Genomic DNA, 14,077 nt, shown 5'->3' with positions numbered 1-14,077 from the left:
CATCCCGGTAAATCTCCTCTGCACCCTCTCCAGGACCCTCACGTCCTTCCAAAGGTGTGGTGACCAGAACTGGGCTCAGTGTTCTGTTGTGGCCTCACCCAGAGCTTTAGAAACTATCAGTGTAACCTCCCTGCTTTTGTTCTCAATTCCTCTGCTTCTGAAGCCCGAGAACACAGTCTCCAAATGGGAATGGTCAACATTTTTGCTTGAACATAAAATACATTTTAACAACAGTTTGGCTGAAGAAGATTTTGACCAATGAAGGAAAGAGTTATTGACACAAAAAGAAGCCATTTTGAACTTGCTCTCTCCAAAAGAGAATCCAGAATGTGAGATTCTGGGAAATGAAATTAAAAATGAAGCTGCAGCTACAACAGAGCAAGAAGAAGACATTTCAATGTGGAATTGACTGGAATATTCTCTCTGGATTTAAACAATGGAGGAACTGCAAACATGGAAGAAAGTAAAGTTCAAAACGTGCATTCTGAACAGACTGTTTTCAAAACTGAAGTTGAAAATTCACAGATGAACAGCAATGAGGACTCTCCTCTCGCAGGAGGAACTTTGCACGATAATTATTATAAGAAGAAAACTTTCAGAAAACACTAAGCAGTAATATTTTCCATCTTCAGTGGACTGAATTCCTGGACATGGAATCCAGCAGTGTGCTGTTACCAAGCTGGACTTGTGAATGTGAAGTGGACAATGGAGGGATTATTATGTGTATTGCAGGTTATAAGGTAATTAAACATTAGACTTTGGAACGGGAGTTGGCCATTTGGCTCTTTGAGCCTGCTTCACCATTTGATAAGATCACAACTATTTAAATATACAGCATGTTGTACATTGTTGAAAGCAAAATACTGCGGATGCTGGAATCTGAAACAAAAACACAAAATGCTGGAAAATCTCAGCAGGTCTGACAGCATCTATGGGAAGAGCCAACGTTTTGAGTCTACATTGTAATCTTTCAAATGGGATAATGCGAGGATGATACATTTTCATTTCTTCATGGGGAAGGTGTTGCAAAGATCTAATTTCATAATTCCTAGGTTTTAGAAGTATGAATTAGTTCAACAATTGCTCTTTTAAAAATTTAAGGTAAATGGAAAACCTGCACTGAGAATCTGACAGAAACATCCGAAGGGGATTCACATTCACAAGACGTGGCCCATGTTGGTTTAAGATGTCAAAACTCGAAGGGTAAGAAGTGTAAAAGGGCAGCTGGGCTCTTTTAGCTGGAGACCTGGAGACTTTGGGTCTGACAATTATTGCTCTGTCTTTGTTAGAGAGCGGAATTCTTCATGCAGACCTCAGGAAAAAAAGGTTTAGTTTTGAAGCTAAATATCTATCAGACATCCCACCTGATGTGTTAGCACGGGGATAAGTGAGCCCTGCTTGGAATTCTGGGTGTTTCTCACAGAAAGCAAGCAGTCTGCAGTTAGCTTGGAGGCCGTCAGCTATGGAACCAGGAGCTGTGAACCAGCTGTGGGACCAGAAGCCACTGGGTCATTAGGAATCAGGGATGTCCCCAATGTTTAAATCCCTCAGCAAGAAGGCAGTGAAGCCCACGGACTGAGGAGTCCACAGTTTTGAGGTCTCAAAGGAAAGTTGGAGAATTGTTTAGCCAAAAGCTAATGGAAAGACCCTCCATAAAATCTTGGAGCCTGGAGAATAGCTGGAAAAGTGAGGAAAATTAAAGTGAATTCTGCAGAGCTTTGACATATCTTTGAGAGTCCCAGGAACAGAATTGAACTTTCAAGATATCATTAAGTATAAAGAAACTTTTGGGATGAGATTAAAAAACAGGTTTGTACCACAAGTGTTTATTGACTACAGTATTCAGTTTGTAGTGCTGTATTCTTAAATTTTATTTTGTTTTATATATACAGTAAAGTTTTTTTTTAAATGTTAAATCTTTTCATGTAATTCTTTTAGTTAATCACTGGGTGTTCACAATTTTCTTTGAACGTTAATTGTCCTGACCGGGATCACAAAACATTTACACAAACAAAGAAGAAAAAATGTGACTTTCCTTCTTTTGTACAAAGCATTACATATAAAGCCACCCCTCTCCTCAGAACCACAATAAGTTGTTAATATTCTCTTCATGAAATAATCTGATAATTGAAAGACTGATGCTATGTTCATAGTGCTGGCTTTTAATATTTTGTTTTATAAATTTTGTTCTTGTTTAAAAATGTGGAATCTTGTGGTGCAATTCTTTGTGAATCACTGGGTATTTGAGTTTCTCTTTAAACATTAACAATCCTGATTAGGATCAGAACAATATACAGCAACATATTTCACAATGAATCAAAGAAAAAACATGTACAAAGTATTACATTTCAGACACCGCTGTTCTAGGATCCACAATAATTTCTGAGCTCGAGCACTTACTTTAGTGAAACAATCTGATAATATGAATAAAATTTATACTAATTGTCGTCCCTTCTAAAGCAGGAGGGCGATCGCCCAGCACAGAGGGTAATTTGGGATTTCTCCCATAGACCAATTGGCAGGGATTACACCCTCCAACCATCTGAAGTGAATTCTTTACATGTTTGCGTAGCTTTAAGACTGGTTGCTGTGTTTACCTCTGGGACGGAAGGGTAGCACACTGGTTAGCACTGTTGCCTCACAGCGCCAGGGACCCGGGTTCGATTACTGGCTTGGGTCACTGTTTGTGTGGAGTTTGCATGTTCTCCCCATGTCTGCGTGGGTTTCCTCCGGGTGCTCCGGTTTCCTCCCACGTTCTGATAGACGTGCTGGTTAGGGTGCATTGACCCGAACAGGCGCCGGACTGTGACGATCAGGGGAATTTCACGGTAATTGTTCCCCCGTCATTCCTGAGATTCATTCACCTATTAGTGCTTTTCCAATCCTGTCTTTTTCGTGATATGATGTGGAGATGCCGGCGTTGGACTGGGGTAAACACAGTAAGAGTTTTAACAACACCAGGTTAAAGTCCAACAGATTTATTTGGTAGCAGATATTTGGTAGCTAATGGTATTTGCATGTAAAAAAATTCCATGTAAAAAATTTGGTAGCTAATGGTATTTGCTACCAAATAAACCTGTTGGACTTTAACCTGGTGTTGATAAAACTCTTACTTTTTTGTGACATCCAGATCTGCTAAATATACTTACACCCTGATTCAAAACTTGACAAAGTCTGACTATGCTTCACAGGCACCCATCAGATCATCTTTCTTGTAAATCTCATCAATGAAACCGAGTAAAAGATCCAAGCCTTGATCAGTGGATTTCCAGCTCAGAAAATGTTTTGCTGCCAATTTTCCTTTCGTTAGGAAGTGACAATGCCAAGACCAGACCTTGTTTTCTCATTGTTAGGGATGTAACCCGTGTCCACATCGCCACTTCATTCTTCCACTGGTCGTATGGTTCAGGCTCCGAGAACATCGGCGGGTAATCAGACCCTGACAATTCTCACTTGCTTTCATCTCTCACAAAAGCTGCTGGGATTGTAAACTTCTGTCTGAAATATACATTCCTCCAATTTCCAAACTTCACCATTGGACAAACATTCTCTGTGACCATGTTACCATCCTGACAGCCTTATGGTGAAGGAAGAAACTGGAACCAATCTTTACTTGGAATAGATTTATCTCCCAACTCTTCATACATACTTTCTTCAGACACACTCATATAATTATTTGATCAAAGCCCTCCGTCTGTACATTCTTAAACTCAATTGATTCAATTAACACCCATAGTCAGGGCAGGAATCCGGGTTCAATTCCAGCCTCGGGTGACTGTGTGGAGTTTGCATGTTCTCCTCGTGTCTGTGTGGGTTTCTTCCGGGTGCTCCGGTTTCCTCCCACCTTCTAAAGATGTGCGGGGTAGGTGGATTGGCCATGCTAAATTGCCCCTTAGCGTCAGGGGGATTAGCAGGGTAAATGTGTAGGTTTACTGGAGTGGGGCCTGGGTGGGATTGTGGTCGGTGCAGACTCAATGGGCTGAGTGACCTCCTTCTGCACTGTAGGAATTCTGTGATTAAAAAGAAAAGGTCTCTAATCGGTGTGAACTTGTTGGTGTGTCAGCCAGTTGGATGACTGATGACGTTCCCTAAACTCAGAGCAGGGGAATGGCCTCTCCTCAAAGTGGACTTGCTGGTGTCTCAGCAGGTTGGATGAATCAGTGAATCTCTTCTCATACACAAAACACATCAAAGGTCTTTCCCCAGTGCGACCACATTGGTGTTTTAGCAGACTGGATGACTCAATGAATCCTTCTCTTGGAGCAGGTGAATGGGTTCTTCCTGCTGTGAACTCGCTGATGTGTCAGCAGGTTGGATGACTGAGTGAATCCCTTCCCACATACGGAGCAAGTGAATGGCCTCTCCCCAGTGTGAACTCGCTGGTGTGTCAGCAGATGAGGTGACCGTGTGAATCCCTTCCCACACTCAGCGCAGGTGAACAGCCTCTTCCTGGTGTGGCTGCGTTGATGTGTCAGCAGACAGGATGACTCAGTGAATGCTTTCCCACACTCAGAGCAGATGAATGGTCTCTCTCCAGTGTGGATTCGCTGGTGTGTCAGCAAGTTGGATAACTGAGTGAATCCTTTCCCACACTCAGCACAGGTGAACGGTCTCTCCCTGGTGTGAACTCGCTGATGTGTCCGCAGGGTAGATGAATCCTTGAATCTCTTCCCACACTCAGTGCAGGTGAATGGCCTCTCCCCACTATGAACTCGCTTGTGTGTCTGCAGGTGTGATGACTGAGTGAATCTATTCCCACACTCAAAGCAGGTAAAAGGTCTTTTCCCAGTGTGGATGTGTCGGTGAATTTCCAGTTGAGATGGGGCTCTGAATCCCTTCCCACAATCTCCACATTTCCACGGTTTCTCCATGGTGCAGGTGTCCTTGTGTCTCTCCAGGTTTGATGATCAATTGAAGCCTTGTCCACACACACAAAACGAGTATGGTTTCTCCTCACTCTGAATGGTGTGATATTTCTTTCAGGGTGTGTAATTGGTTAATGGTCTTTCCACAGTCAGTTTGCTGGTACACTCTCACTCAGATCTGTGTGTCTCGATGCTTTTCCAGTCACATATTTAAACCATTTGACGCAGACAGAACACCATTTCTTTATACACGCTTTTTTCATACACACTCATATAATGATCCAATCAACACCCTCCATCTGTACATACTTCAACTCAATTCGAGACTGAAAGAGCGATGATATTCAGGTCCTTTTGAATCGAGTGAATGTGTCAGGTCTCGGTGTGACGTTTGGTTTCAGATTTCTATCGCAAATCTTCTCCTTCTCAAAACCTGTAAAAGGAATTTAGAAAAGTCAGCACTGTCAGTACAGCAGAGAAATTCAGAACACACGATTCTAGTTTCAGTTGAACATTCATTCCTATTTTGTTCACCAAAAGTTGTAAACCTCAATCTCACATATTCCCTCTACTCTCACTGGGCTGTATCTAATATTCACCCTCACAATTCTCCTGAAGGTGCTGATTGATGCTGAGTGGCCGACCCCTACTCACTGCTTCCTGACCTGGAGACCTGAAAACCTTGATGCAGACTGCTAGACTCAATACAAACCCAACCCATAGGTACAGATTCTGGAGGAAAACATGTGTTGAATAAACACTGCTGTATTACTTGCTCAGAGATTCATGACCATGTCAGTAAGAACTTCATTGAGGTACTGAGTGTTCACAAACACAAACTCGCTGCTTATGATAATGCTGGAATTAGAGATGATCCAAGATTTCAAACTCAACTGGATGGACAACTGAAGGAAATAATCTTGCAGAGATACAAGGGTACAGCGGGAGAATGGGACTGGCTGGATTGCTCTACAGAGAGTCAGCACGGACTCAAATGAACATCTTCTGTGCTGTAATGGATCAATGACTGGAAAGGTATGTCACCACAGTGCTATATTACAAATTTGAAATAACAATAAATGAAATTTATCACAGAACCATAAATAATATATCTAATATGTACCTAACAACAAAACTAGACATAACACTGACCTATATAAAATTACTGTCCAACAAAGAATCATAAATTTACACCAGATTACACCAAACATATCCAAACATGCCAAACCTTACTATATTCCACTTAAATGTCAACTATCTCCTGAAGAAACCAGCCCTTTAATTGTGAACATTAGGAACGAGACCATCCTTTTAGCCAGACAAATAAATGTGTCAGCTGAGGGAGCAAAGGATGTCAATGTCTTTCAGAGAGAGCGAGAGACCTGGGCCAACCTTTCCAGAGTCTGCAGCCTCCCTGGATTCACTTCCTTACCCTTCAGTTGCTGCAAGTCCCCAATTTCCCCCAGAATGAGAAAAGAAATGGAAAGGGGAGAAAGGAAAGTGTTTTACTCACAGATTTTGGCCTCTTTGGAGGAAGTTTGAGTCCGTCTGAAGCTCAACCTGCATTGTCACAAAGACCGCGCTCTGATTGGCTGGAGGACCAGAGTCCTTCCGGTCTTCCAAGAATTTCCATTGGTCAACACCTCAGCAGGGTTCCCAAACATTTCCGCACATGCGCAGATTCCCCTTTCCCTTGGACATGCGCAGATTCGAGCCCGGGCTATTGAGCGATTTCCCCAACGCGAGGCATTGTGGGGGATGCGGCCGCCATTACTCCTCTGGAGCCCAGTCTCCAAACTCCTGGGACTGGGATGAAAGGTGGAGGTGGGAGTGACTGCACCCAGAAACAAAGCACATGTGGGTAGTCACTAGATTATATATTGATGCCCCATTAGCAAAACAGTTCGCCTTCAGGCATAAAGATTGAAATTTTGGGGTGAGACACTAGGGAGGGCAAGAGGTAGTCTGAAATTGGGGTGAGATACTAAGGAGGGCAAGAGGTAGTCTGAAATTGAAACCGAGAGTTAGCACATAAAGTGGAGAAGAGTTGATTTGATTTATTATTGTCACATGTATTGGGATACAATGAAAAGTATTGTTTCTTGCACATTATAAAGACAAAACATATCGTTCATAGAGTACATGGGGAGAAGGAAAGGAGAAGGTGCAGAATGTAGTGCTACAGTCATAGCTAGGGTGTTGAGAAAGATTAATTTAAGATATGTTAGGTCCATTCAAAAGTCTAATTGCAGCAGGGAATTGAAAAAGAAAGCAGGAGGAGAAAAGGATGAATTCGTGGAACAATCAATGGGGAGGAAGGTGGGTGTGAGAGGACAGAGATTTAGAGTTTGAATGGGACAAACATGCCTAATGATAACCAGAATTTTCAGTTCTGATTTTGTATCCTGTACTTGATTACTTGATAACTTCAATCCTGCCATATCCATTCATAATCTCTATCAGGTCAGCACTCAGCCTTGGCTTTTCCAGAGAATAGGGTGGCATGGTGGGACAGTGGCTAGCATTGCTGCCTCACAGCACCAGGAACCCCAGGCCTTGGGTGAGCGTGGGATATGCATGTTTGCCCCTTCTCTGTGTGGGTTTCCTCCAGGTCTCTAATTTCCTCCCACAGTCCAAAGATGTGTAGGTTAGTTGAATTGGCCATGGTGAATTGCCCCTTAGTGTCCAAAAATGTGTAGATTAGGGGGATTAGCAGGGTGAATACATGAAGTTATGGGGATAGGGCATGAGGTAGATGCATTGTCAGAGAGTCGGCGCAGACTCAATGGGCCTCCTTCTGCACTGTAGGGATTCTATGATTCTACGAAAACATTCCCAACCTGTTTCGTCTCTCCATTAACTTAAAAGCACTCTCAGTTCTGGTATCATTCTTGTGAATCTTTCTTGCATCATCTCGAGATTCTCTGTCAATCTTAAACGGGCAGACAATTAAAATTTAGATTCAGTTTAACTTGGTTGCTTGAGCCTAATTACTCAGTTCCAGATTGACTCTAAAACACTTCAGTTCAAAAGAGAGTTTCCCATCAGGCAAGACAGGACTCTGAAATGGCAAATAAAGCAATGTTTATTGAAAAGAAAAAGATTTACCTGTGAAATACATGAGGAAGTTTCACCACCTCAATTGGGGGATCACCCCAGGTAAAAGTATGAATGTTCCTGAGGTTCCTGAACTAACAGTAACTTCCCAAAATCCTGCCCCAGGGGCACTCAGTATCTCCACGAATAGAGCTCAACTTGTAAACACAAGATGGTTCTTGAAACAGACCTTTAACTCTTTAAGCAACATTACCTCTTTTCCAATACATTCATAGAATCGTAGAGTGCAGAAGAGGCCCTTCGGCCCATCGAGTCTGCACCAATACACGAGAAACACCTGAACACCCATCTAATCACATCTACCAGCACTTGGCCCATAGCCAGCAATGTATATTAAGATCGCTGATACTTAGAGATGCTTTCACTGTGAAGTCATCAATTAATCCCGTCTTGTTGTATAATACCAGTGCGAGTGAAGCCTGCTTTCAAACGTACTCTTCCCAGAAACTATCCCCAAAACATTCTATGAACTCCTCATCTACATGACCTTTGTCCATCTGCCTTTCCCAGTTTATCAGTAGATTAAAATCCCTCTTGATTATTGCTGTATCTTTACCACAAGCTCCCATTACCTTTTCCTTTGTACTCTGTCCTACCTTGTCGTTACAATTTGAAAGCCTGTCCATCACTCCCACAAGTGAATTTTGCCTTTACCATTTCCCCATCTCAAACCAAACCACTCCAAACATCCTGGTTTCCTGAACTTAGGTCATCCCTCTCGAATGTGCTAATACTGCCAATAATCAACAGAGACACCCTTCCACCTTTTCCCAGACTCCTGTCCCTCCTAAATGTCACAGACACATATTAAGCTCACCACTGACTTCTCAAGGACAATCAGTGGTGGGCAATAAATGCTGGATGAGCCAGTGACACCTACATCCCATGAATGAATAGAAACAAATTCAGGCCCCACTCTATGTCTCTCTAATGGTTATCAACTGATAATTCTTTCCTTATATTTGTGTTGCTGTCAGTTCATCAGTTGTGTTTCAAAAGCTATGTGTGTTTAGATGCAGAGCCTTTAGTTTTGTCCCTTTAATATTTTTGTAGCGTCGAACCACATCTACTGATGTAATCTATAATTTGCTCTTTCATTATCTTCCTGTCACAGTCTGTTTATCATTTCCAAAATTCTTACCTTTCTCTCATTCCTTACTCTTTCGTTTGCCAGATCTTCCAAAACATACCAGAAAAGACCCAACAATGGAACAGTCGGTAACAGGACATCAATCAGTCTCCTCTTACCCTCGAGAAATCAAGGACGCAAACATGTGTGATTGACACAAAGTTGATATAATCTATATCCAGAATCTTAAACTCCAGTGCAGTTACAAGGATTATTAACTTCAACCGAAACAAACTCTAACTGTCAGAATGAGCATGGTTCAGGCTTGTGATTAACAGCAGCAATAACAGCAGAAACCAACTCCTGTAATCATTTGTGAACTCGCTGGTGTTTCTGCAGGGTGTTCGCACGGGTGAATCTTTTCCCACACACTGAGCAGATGAATAATGTCTCCCTGGTGTGACTGTGCTGGTGTTTCAGCCGGAGGGAATGCTGAGTGAATCGCTTCCCACACACACAGCAGATAAACGGTCTCTCTCCAGTGTGAACTCGCTGGTGAATCAGCAGATCCATTTTGCCTTTGAAGCTCTTCTCACAGTCTGAACATTTAAAAGGTCTCGTGTCAGAGTGAACACGTTGGTGTGAAGTGAGTTGGGCAGACTGGGTGAATCCCTTCCCACACTCGGAGCAGGTGAATGGTCTCACACCAGTGTGAATGCTCTTGTGTCTTAGCAAGGTGGATGACTGAGTGAATCCCTTCCCACACACAGAGCAGGTGAATGGTCTCTCCCCAGTGTGAACTCGCTGGTGATCCAACATTTTGCATAACTGAGCGAATGCTGTCCCGCACTCAGGACAGGTGAATGGTTTCTCTCCAGTGTGAACTTGCCGGTGAGTCAGAAGGTGGGATAACTGAGTGAATCTCTTCCCACACTCAGTGCACATGAATGGTTTCTCTCCAGTGTGAATTCGCCGGTGTGCCTGCAGGCTGGATAACTGAGTGAATCCCTTCCCGCACTCAGCACAGGCGAACCATCTCTCCCCAGTGTGAACTCGATGGTGTGTCAAAAGATTGTATTTGGTTTTAAAACTCTTCTCACAGTCAGAACATTTAAAAGGTCTCATGTCAGTGTGAACAAGTTGGTGTGCAGTGAGGTGGGTTAGTCGAGTGAATCCTTTCCCACATTCAGAACACGTGAACGGCCTCTCCCCAGTGTGACTGCGTTGATGAGTTTCCAGTTCAGAAGGGTAACTGAATCCCTTTCCACAGTCCCCACATTTCAACTGTTTCTCCATGGTGCAGGTGTCCTTGTGTCTCTCCAGGTTGGATAATCAGTTGAAGCCTCATCCACACACAGAACACGTGTATGGTTTCTCCTCGCTGCGAATGATGTGATGTTTTTTCAGGCTGTGTAAGTGGTTAAAACTCTTTCCACAGTCAGTTCACTGGAACATTCTCACTCAGGTGTGTGTGTGTGTCTCAGTACTTTTCCAGTCACACTGATGTTCGAAATCTTTTCCAACAGACAGAACAAACATCTCTCCTTCCACATTCAAATTCAAGTCCTGATGAATTAAGTGACTGTAAAATCAGCAGATAATTTCCTGTCTGCAAATCCTTTCCTACAGTCACCCGTGATCTAGCTGGTGTCTCAGATTTCACAGTAACACCATTGCATGTTAATGTAAGCCTTACTTGTGACTAATAGATAAACTTTAAACATGAGATGAGTGAGTACACCCTTTCCCATGTACAGGGCACACGAATGGTCTCTCACCAATGAGAACTCACTGGTTAATGAATGAATCTCTTCCCACACATAGGGCAAATGAATGGCTTCACTCCAGCATGAGTGCGCTGGTGTTCCTGCAGAATATTGTTGCTTTCAAAGCTATTCTCATAGTTATAAAATTTAAAGATCTCACATCAGTGTGATGACGCTGGTGTCTACAGATTGGATAAATGAGAAAATCCCATCCCACACATGGTGCAGGTGAACAGTCTTTCCCCAGTGTGAGTGCGTCGATGGATTTCCACACAATGGGTAATTGAATTCTTTCCCACAGTCCCTGCGCTGGAACACTGTGTGTGTGTGTGTGTGTGTGTGTGTGTGGCGGGGGCAGCTTGGTGCTTTTCCAGTTACGCTGATGTTTGATTTTTTTCCCCCACAGACAGAACACACAAACATTTCTCCTCCCACATTCAGAAGCCGATGGTATTCAGATCCTGGTGAATTGAGTCATTGTCAGATCTTGAAGTGATGCTTGATTTGAGTTTCCTGTCTGTCGATCCTCTACTTGTAACTCTGTAAATCCAGTTCATACAGGTCAGTCCAATTCAGAACAGATAATTCTAGTTCGTGGGGAATACTTATTTCTCTCTTGTTTCCCAAAGCTGCAAATTCCAATTCCACGCACTTTCCCTCAACTCATCACAATGGCTTCACAGTTACCAATACGGAGACTAGCATTGAATTCCGGATTATTTACTGAATTTAAATTCCACCAGCTATCCTGGTATGTTTTTAACCATTATCCCCGGAACATTATTCTGGTCCTCTGGATCACTGGTGTAGTGCACCCCAATGGAGAATAGGAATGACACAGAGCTGAATGGTTCCACTCAAGGGTCTGTAATATCCAGGTTCTGATTGATCAAGTGACTCTCTCAGATCTTGATGTCTTGTTAGATTTCAGTTTTCTGTGTGTAAATCCTCCCCTTTGAACTCCCTGTAAAAGGAAGTTCCAAAATCCATCAGTGTGAGTGCAGGATAGAAATTCCCCCCATTCTCTCCTCCTGCTCCAGGGTCAGTAAAGTGAGTTAAAGATGATTCTCATTCACAAACCCATTGCTGCATTTCCTTCCTGAAACCACATTTGTCCACTGGGTCCTGGCCCCGGGAGAAAGCGCTGCAGCTGCCATTGTGTTGGGTGTTGAGGCGGTGCCGCTAGTTCCTTATTGGGGGTGTGATGCGCTATCAATAAGGCGAAAGACTACCGATATGCCAATATAAGTGTAGGCTTTTATTCACAACAGAACCAGGAGCAGATCCCAACAAATAACCGACCTGGACTGAACAAGGGGGAGGAGACAGCCACCTTTATACGAGGTGCTGAGGGGAGGACCCAAACTGGAAGGGGATGTGTCCAGGTATGACAAGCACACACAACGGTGGTCCATATAGGACAAAGGCACAACTGAGGTCCACCACAGGGTGTTGAAGCCTCCACTGGGTGTGTGGAGCCTCCCCTCCCACCCACTGCCCCTAACGCTGCCTCCGCTTATCCGCCTCCTTCCCGCCTGAAGATCAGACAAACAAGCGCCTGTCCCTGGGACATGAACCGCACTGCGCATGCTCAGCGTCACAATGCCCGGGGACTGATTGACGGCAGCTCCATACCAATAGGGAAAGAGGGCGGGGCTAGAGGACCGAGCGGGAGCGGCTGGTCCTCCAACCAATCGGAGTGAATGAGGGGCGGGATCTTAAGCATGCGCAGTAGCGCAGTAATGGCGACGGACGGACGGTTTTTCATCGAATCCACAAACGGTAAAAGGAAAATTGCGAAACGTGGGAACAGTGGATCTGGCGGGTGGGTGAAGAGTTTTTGTAAACATGTTGTTCAGGCCCAACCCCAAAAAAGGATTTTATGTTTCGCGCCGAGAGGGGCTGCAAAGTCCAGTATTCGGCTCGGGTTAACGACCGCCATCTTTATTGGGGGCAATGAGCAGCAGGGCTCATGCCGTCCGCCATCTTTGTAAGGGGCAAAGGTGTCAATGAGTGGGAGGAGCTTGTTCCCCATTGTTCAGAATGGAGCCAACTTGTCCATCAAACCTCTGCCCCGGGTAATCTGACCTGGTTTACACAGAGCCAGATGTTTAATTGATCAGGCAAAGTGGCAACATAACAAGGAAAGGATGCAAATTCTGCTCTCCAGATCCCATAACCTATAACACCCTGACACTGAAGGGCAATTTATCACGGCCAATCAACCTAACCCGCATCTTTGGAGTGTGGAAGGAAACCGGAGCACTTGGACGAAACCCACGCAGGCACGGGGAGAATCCTAAGGCATTCTATTCATACGTTAGGAACAAAAGAGTTGTCAGGGAGAAAATCGGACCTCTCAGGGACAAAGGAGGGGAATTATGCTTAGAACCCAAGGGAATAGGGGAGATCCTAAATGAATACTTTGCATCGGTATTCACGAAGGAGAGGGGCGTGTTAACCGGGAGTGTCTCGGAGGGAGGTGTTGACCCGTTAGAGAAAATCTCCATTACGAGAGAGGAAGTGTTAGGTTTTTTAGGGAACATTAAAACTGACAAAGCCCCAGGGCCTGATGGCATCTATCCTCGACTGCTCAAGGAGACGAGAGAGGAAATTGCTGGGCCTCTGACGGAAATCTTTGTCGCTTCTTTGGACACGGGTGAGGTCCCTGAGGATTGGAGGATAGCGAATGTGGTCCCGTTGTTTAAGAAGGGTAGCAGGGATAACCCAGGAAATTATAGGCCGGTGAGCTTGACGTCCGTGGTAGGGAAGTTGTTGGAGAGGATTCTTAGAGACAGGATGTATGTGCATTTAGAACGGAACAATCTCATTAGTGACAGACAGCATGGTTTTGTAAGAGGGAGGTCGTGCCTTACAAATTTGGTGGAGTTTTTTGAGGAAGTGACAAAAACGGTTGATGAAGGAAGGGCCGTGGATGTCGTCTATATGGATTTCAGTAAGGCATTTGACAAAGTCCCACATGGCAGGTTGGTTAAGAAGGTTAAGGCTCATGGGATACAAGGAGAAGTGGCTCGATGGGTGGAGAACTGGCTTGGCCATAGGAGACAGAGGGTAGTGGTCGAAGGGTCTTTTTCCGGCTGGAGGTCTGTGACCAGTGGTGTTCCGCAGGGCTCTGTACTGGGACCTCTGCTATTTGTGATATATATAAATGATTTGGAAGAAGGTGTAACTGGTGTAATCAGCAAGTTTGCGGATGACACAAAGATGGCTGGAATTGCGGATAGCGAAGAGCATTGTCG

General features: G+C 44.2%; 1 protein-coding gene across 1 annotated transcript in view; it reads right to left on the bottom strand.

The window, feature by feature from the left end:
* Positions 1-4,241: 4,241 nt before the first annotated feature.
* The window catches only part of LOC144484176 (uncharacterized), an 82,987-nt gene continuing 73,151 nt past the window's right edge, over positions 4,242-14,077 (bottom strand). Inside the window, exons 10-11 of the mRNA XM_078202717.1 lie at positions 4,377-4,749; positions 4,242-4,295 (exon numbers count right to left, since the gene is read on the bottom strand). Of these exons, the coding sequence (XP_078058843.1) occupies positions 4,242-4,295; positions 4,377-4,749 (427 nt within the window). The remainder of the gene's footprint in view (positions 4,296-4,376; positions 4,750-14,077) is intronic.

This window comes from Mustelus asterias, unplaced genomic scaffold (assembly GCF_964213995.1).
Source record: "Mustelus asterias unplaced genomic scaffold, sMusAst1.hap1.1 HAP1_SCAFFOLD_94, whole genome shotgun sequence".
Classification (NCBI taxonomy): Eukaryota; Metazoa; Chordata; class Chondrichthyes; order Carcharhiniformes; family Triakidae; genus Mustelus; species Mustelus asterias.
This window is presented reverse-complemented; position numbering and strand designations above follow the sequence as displayed.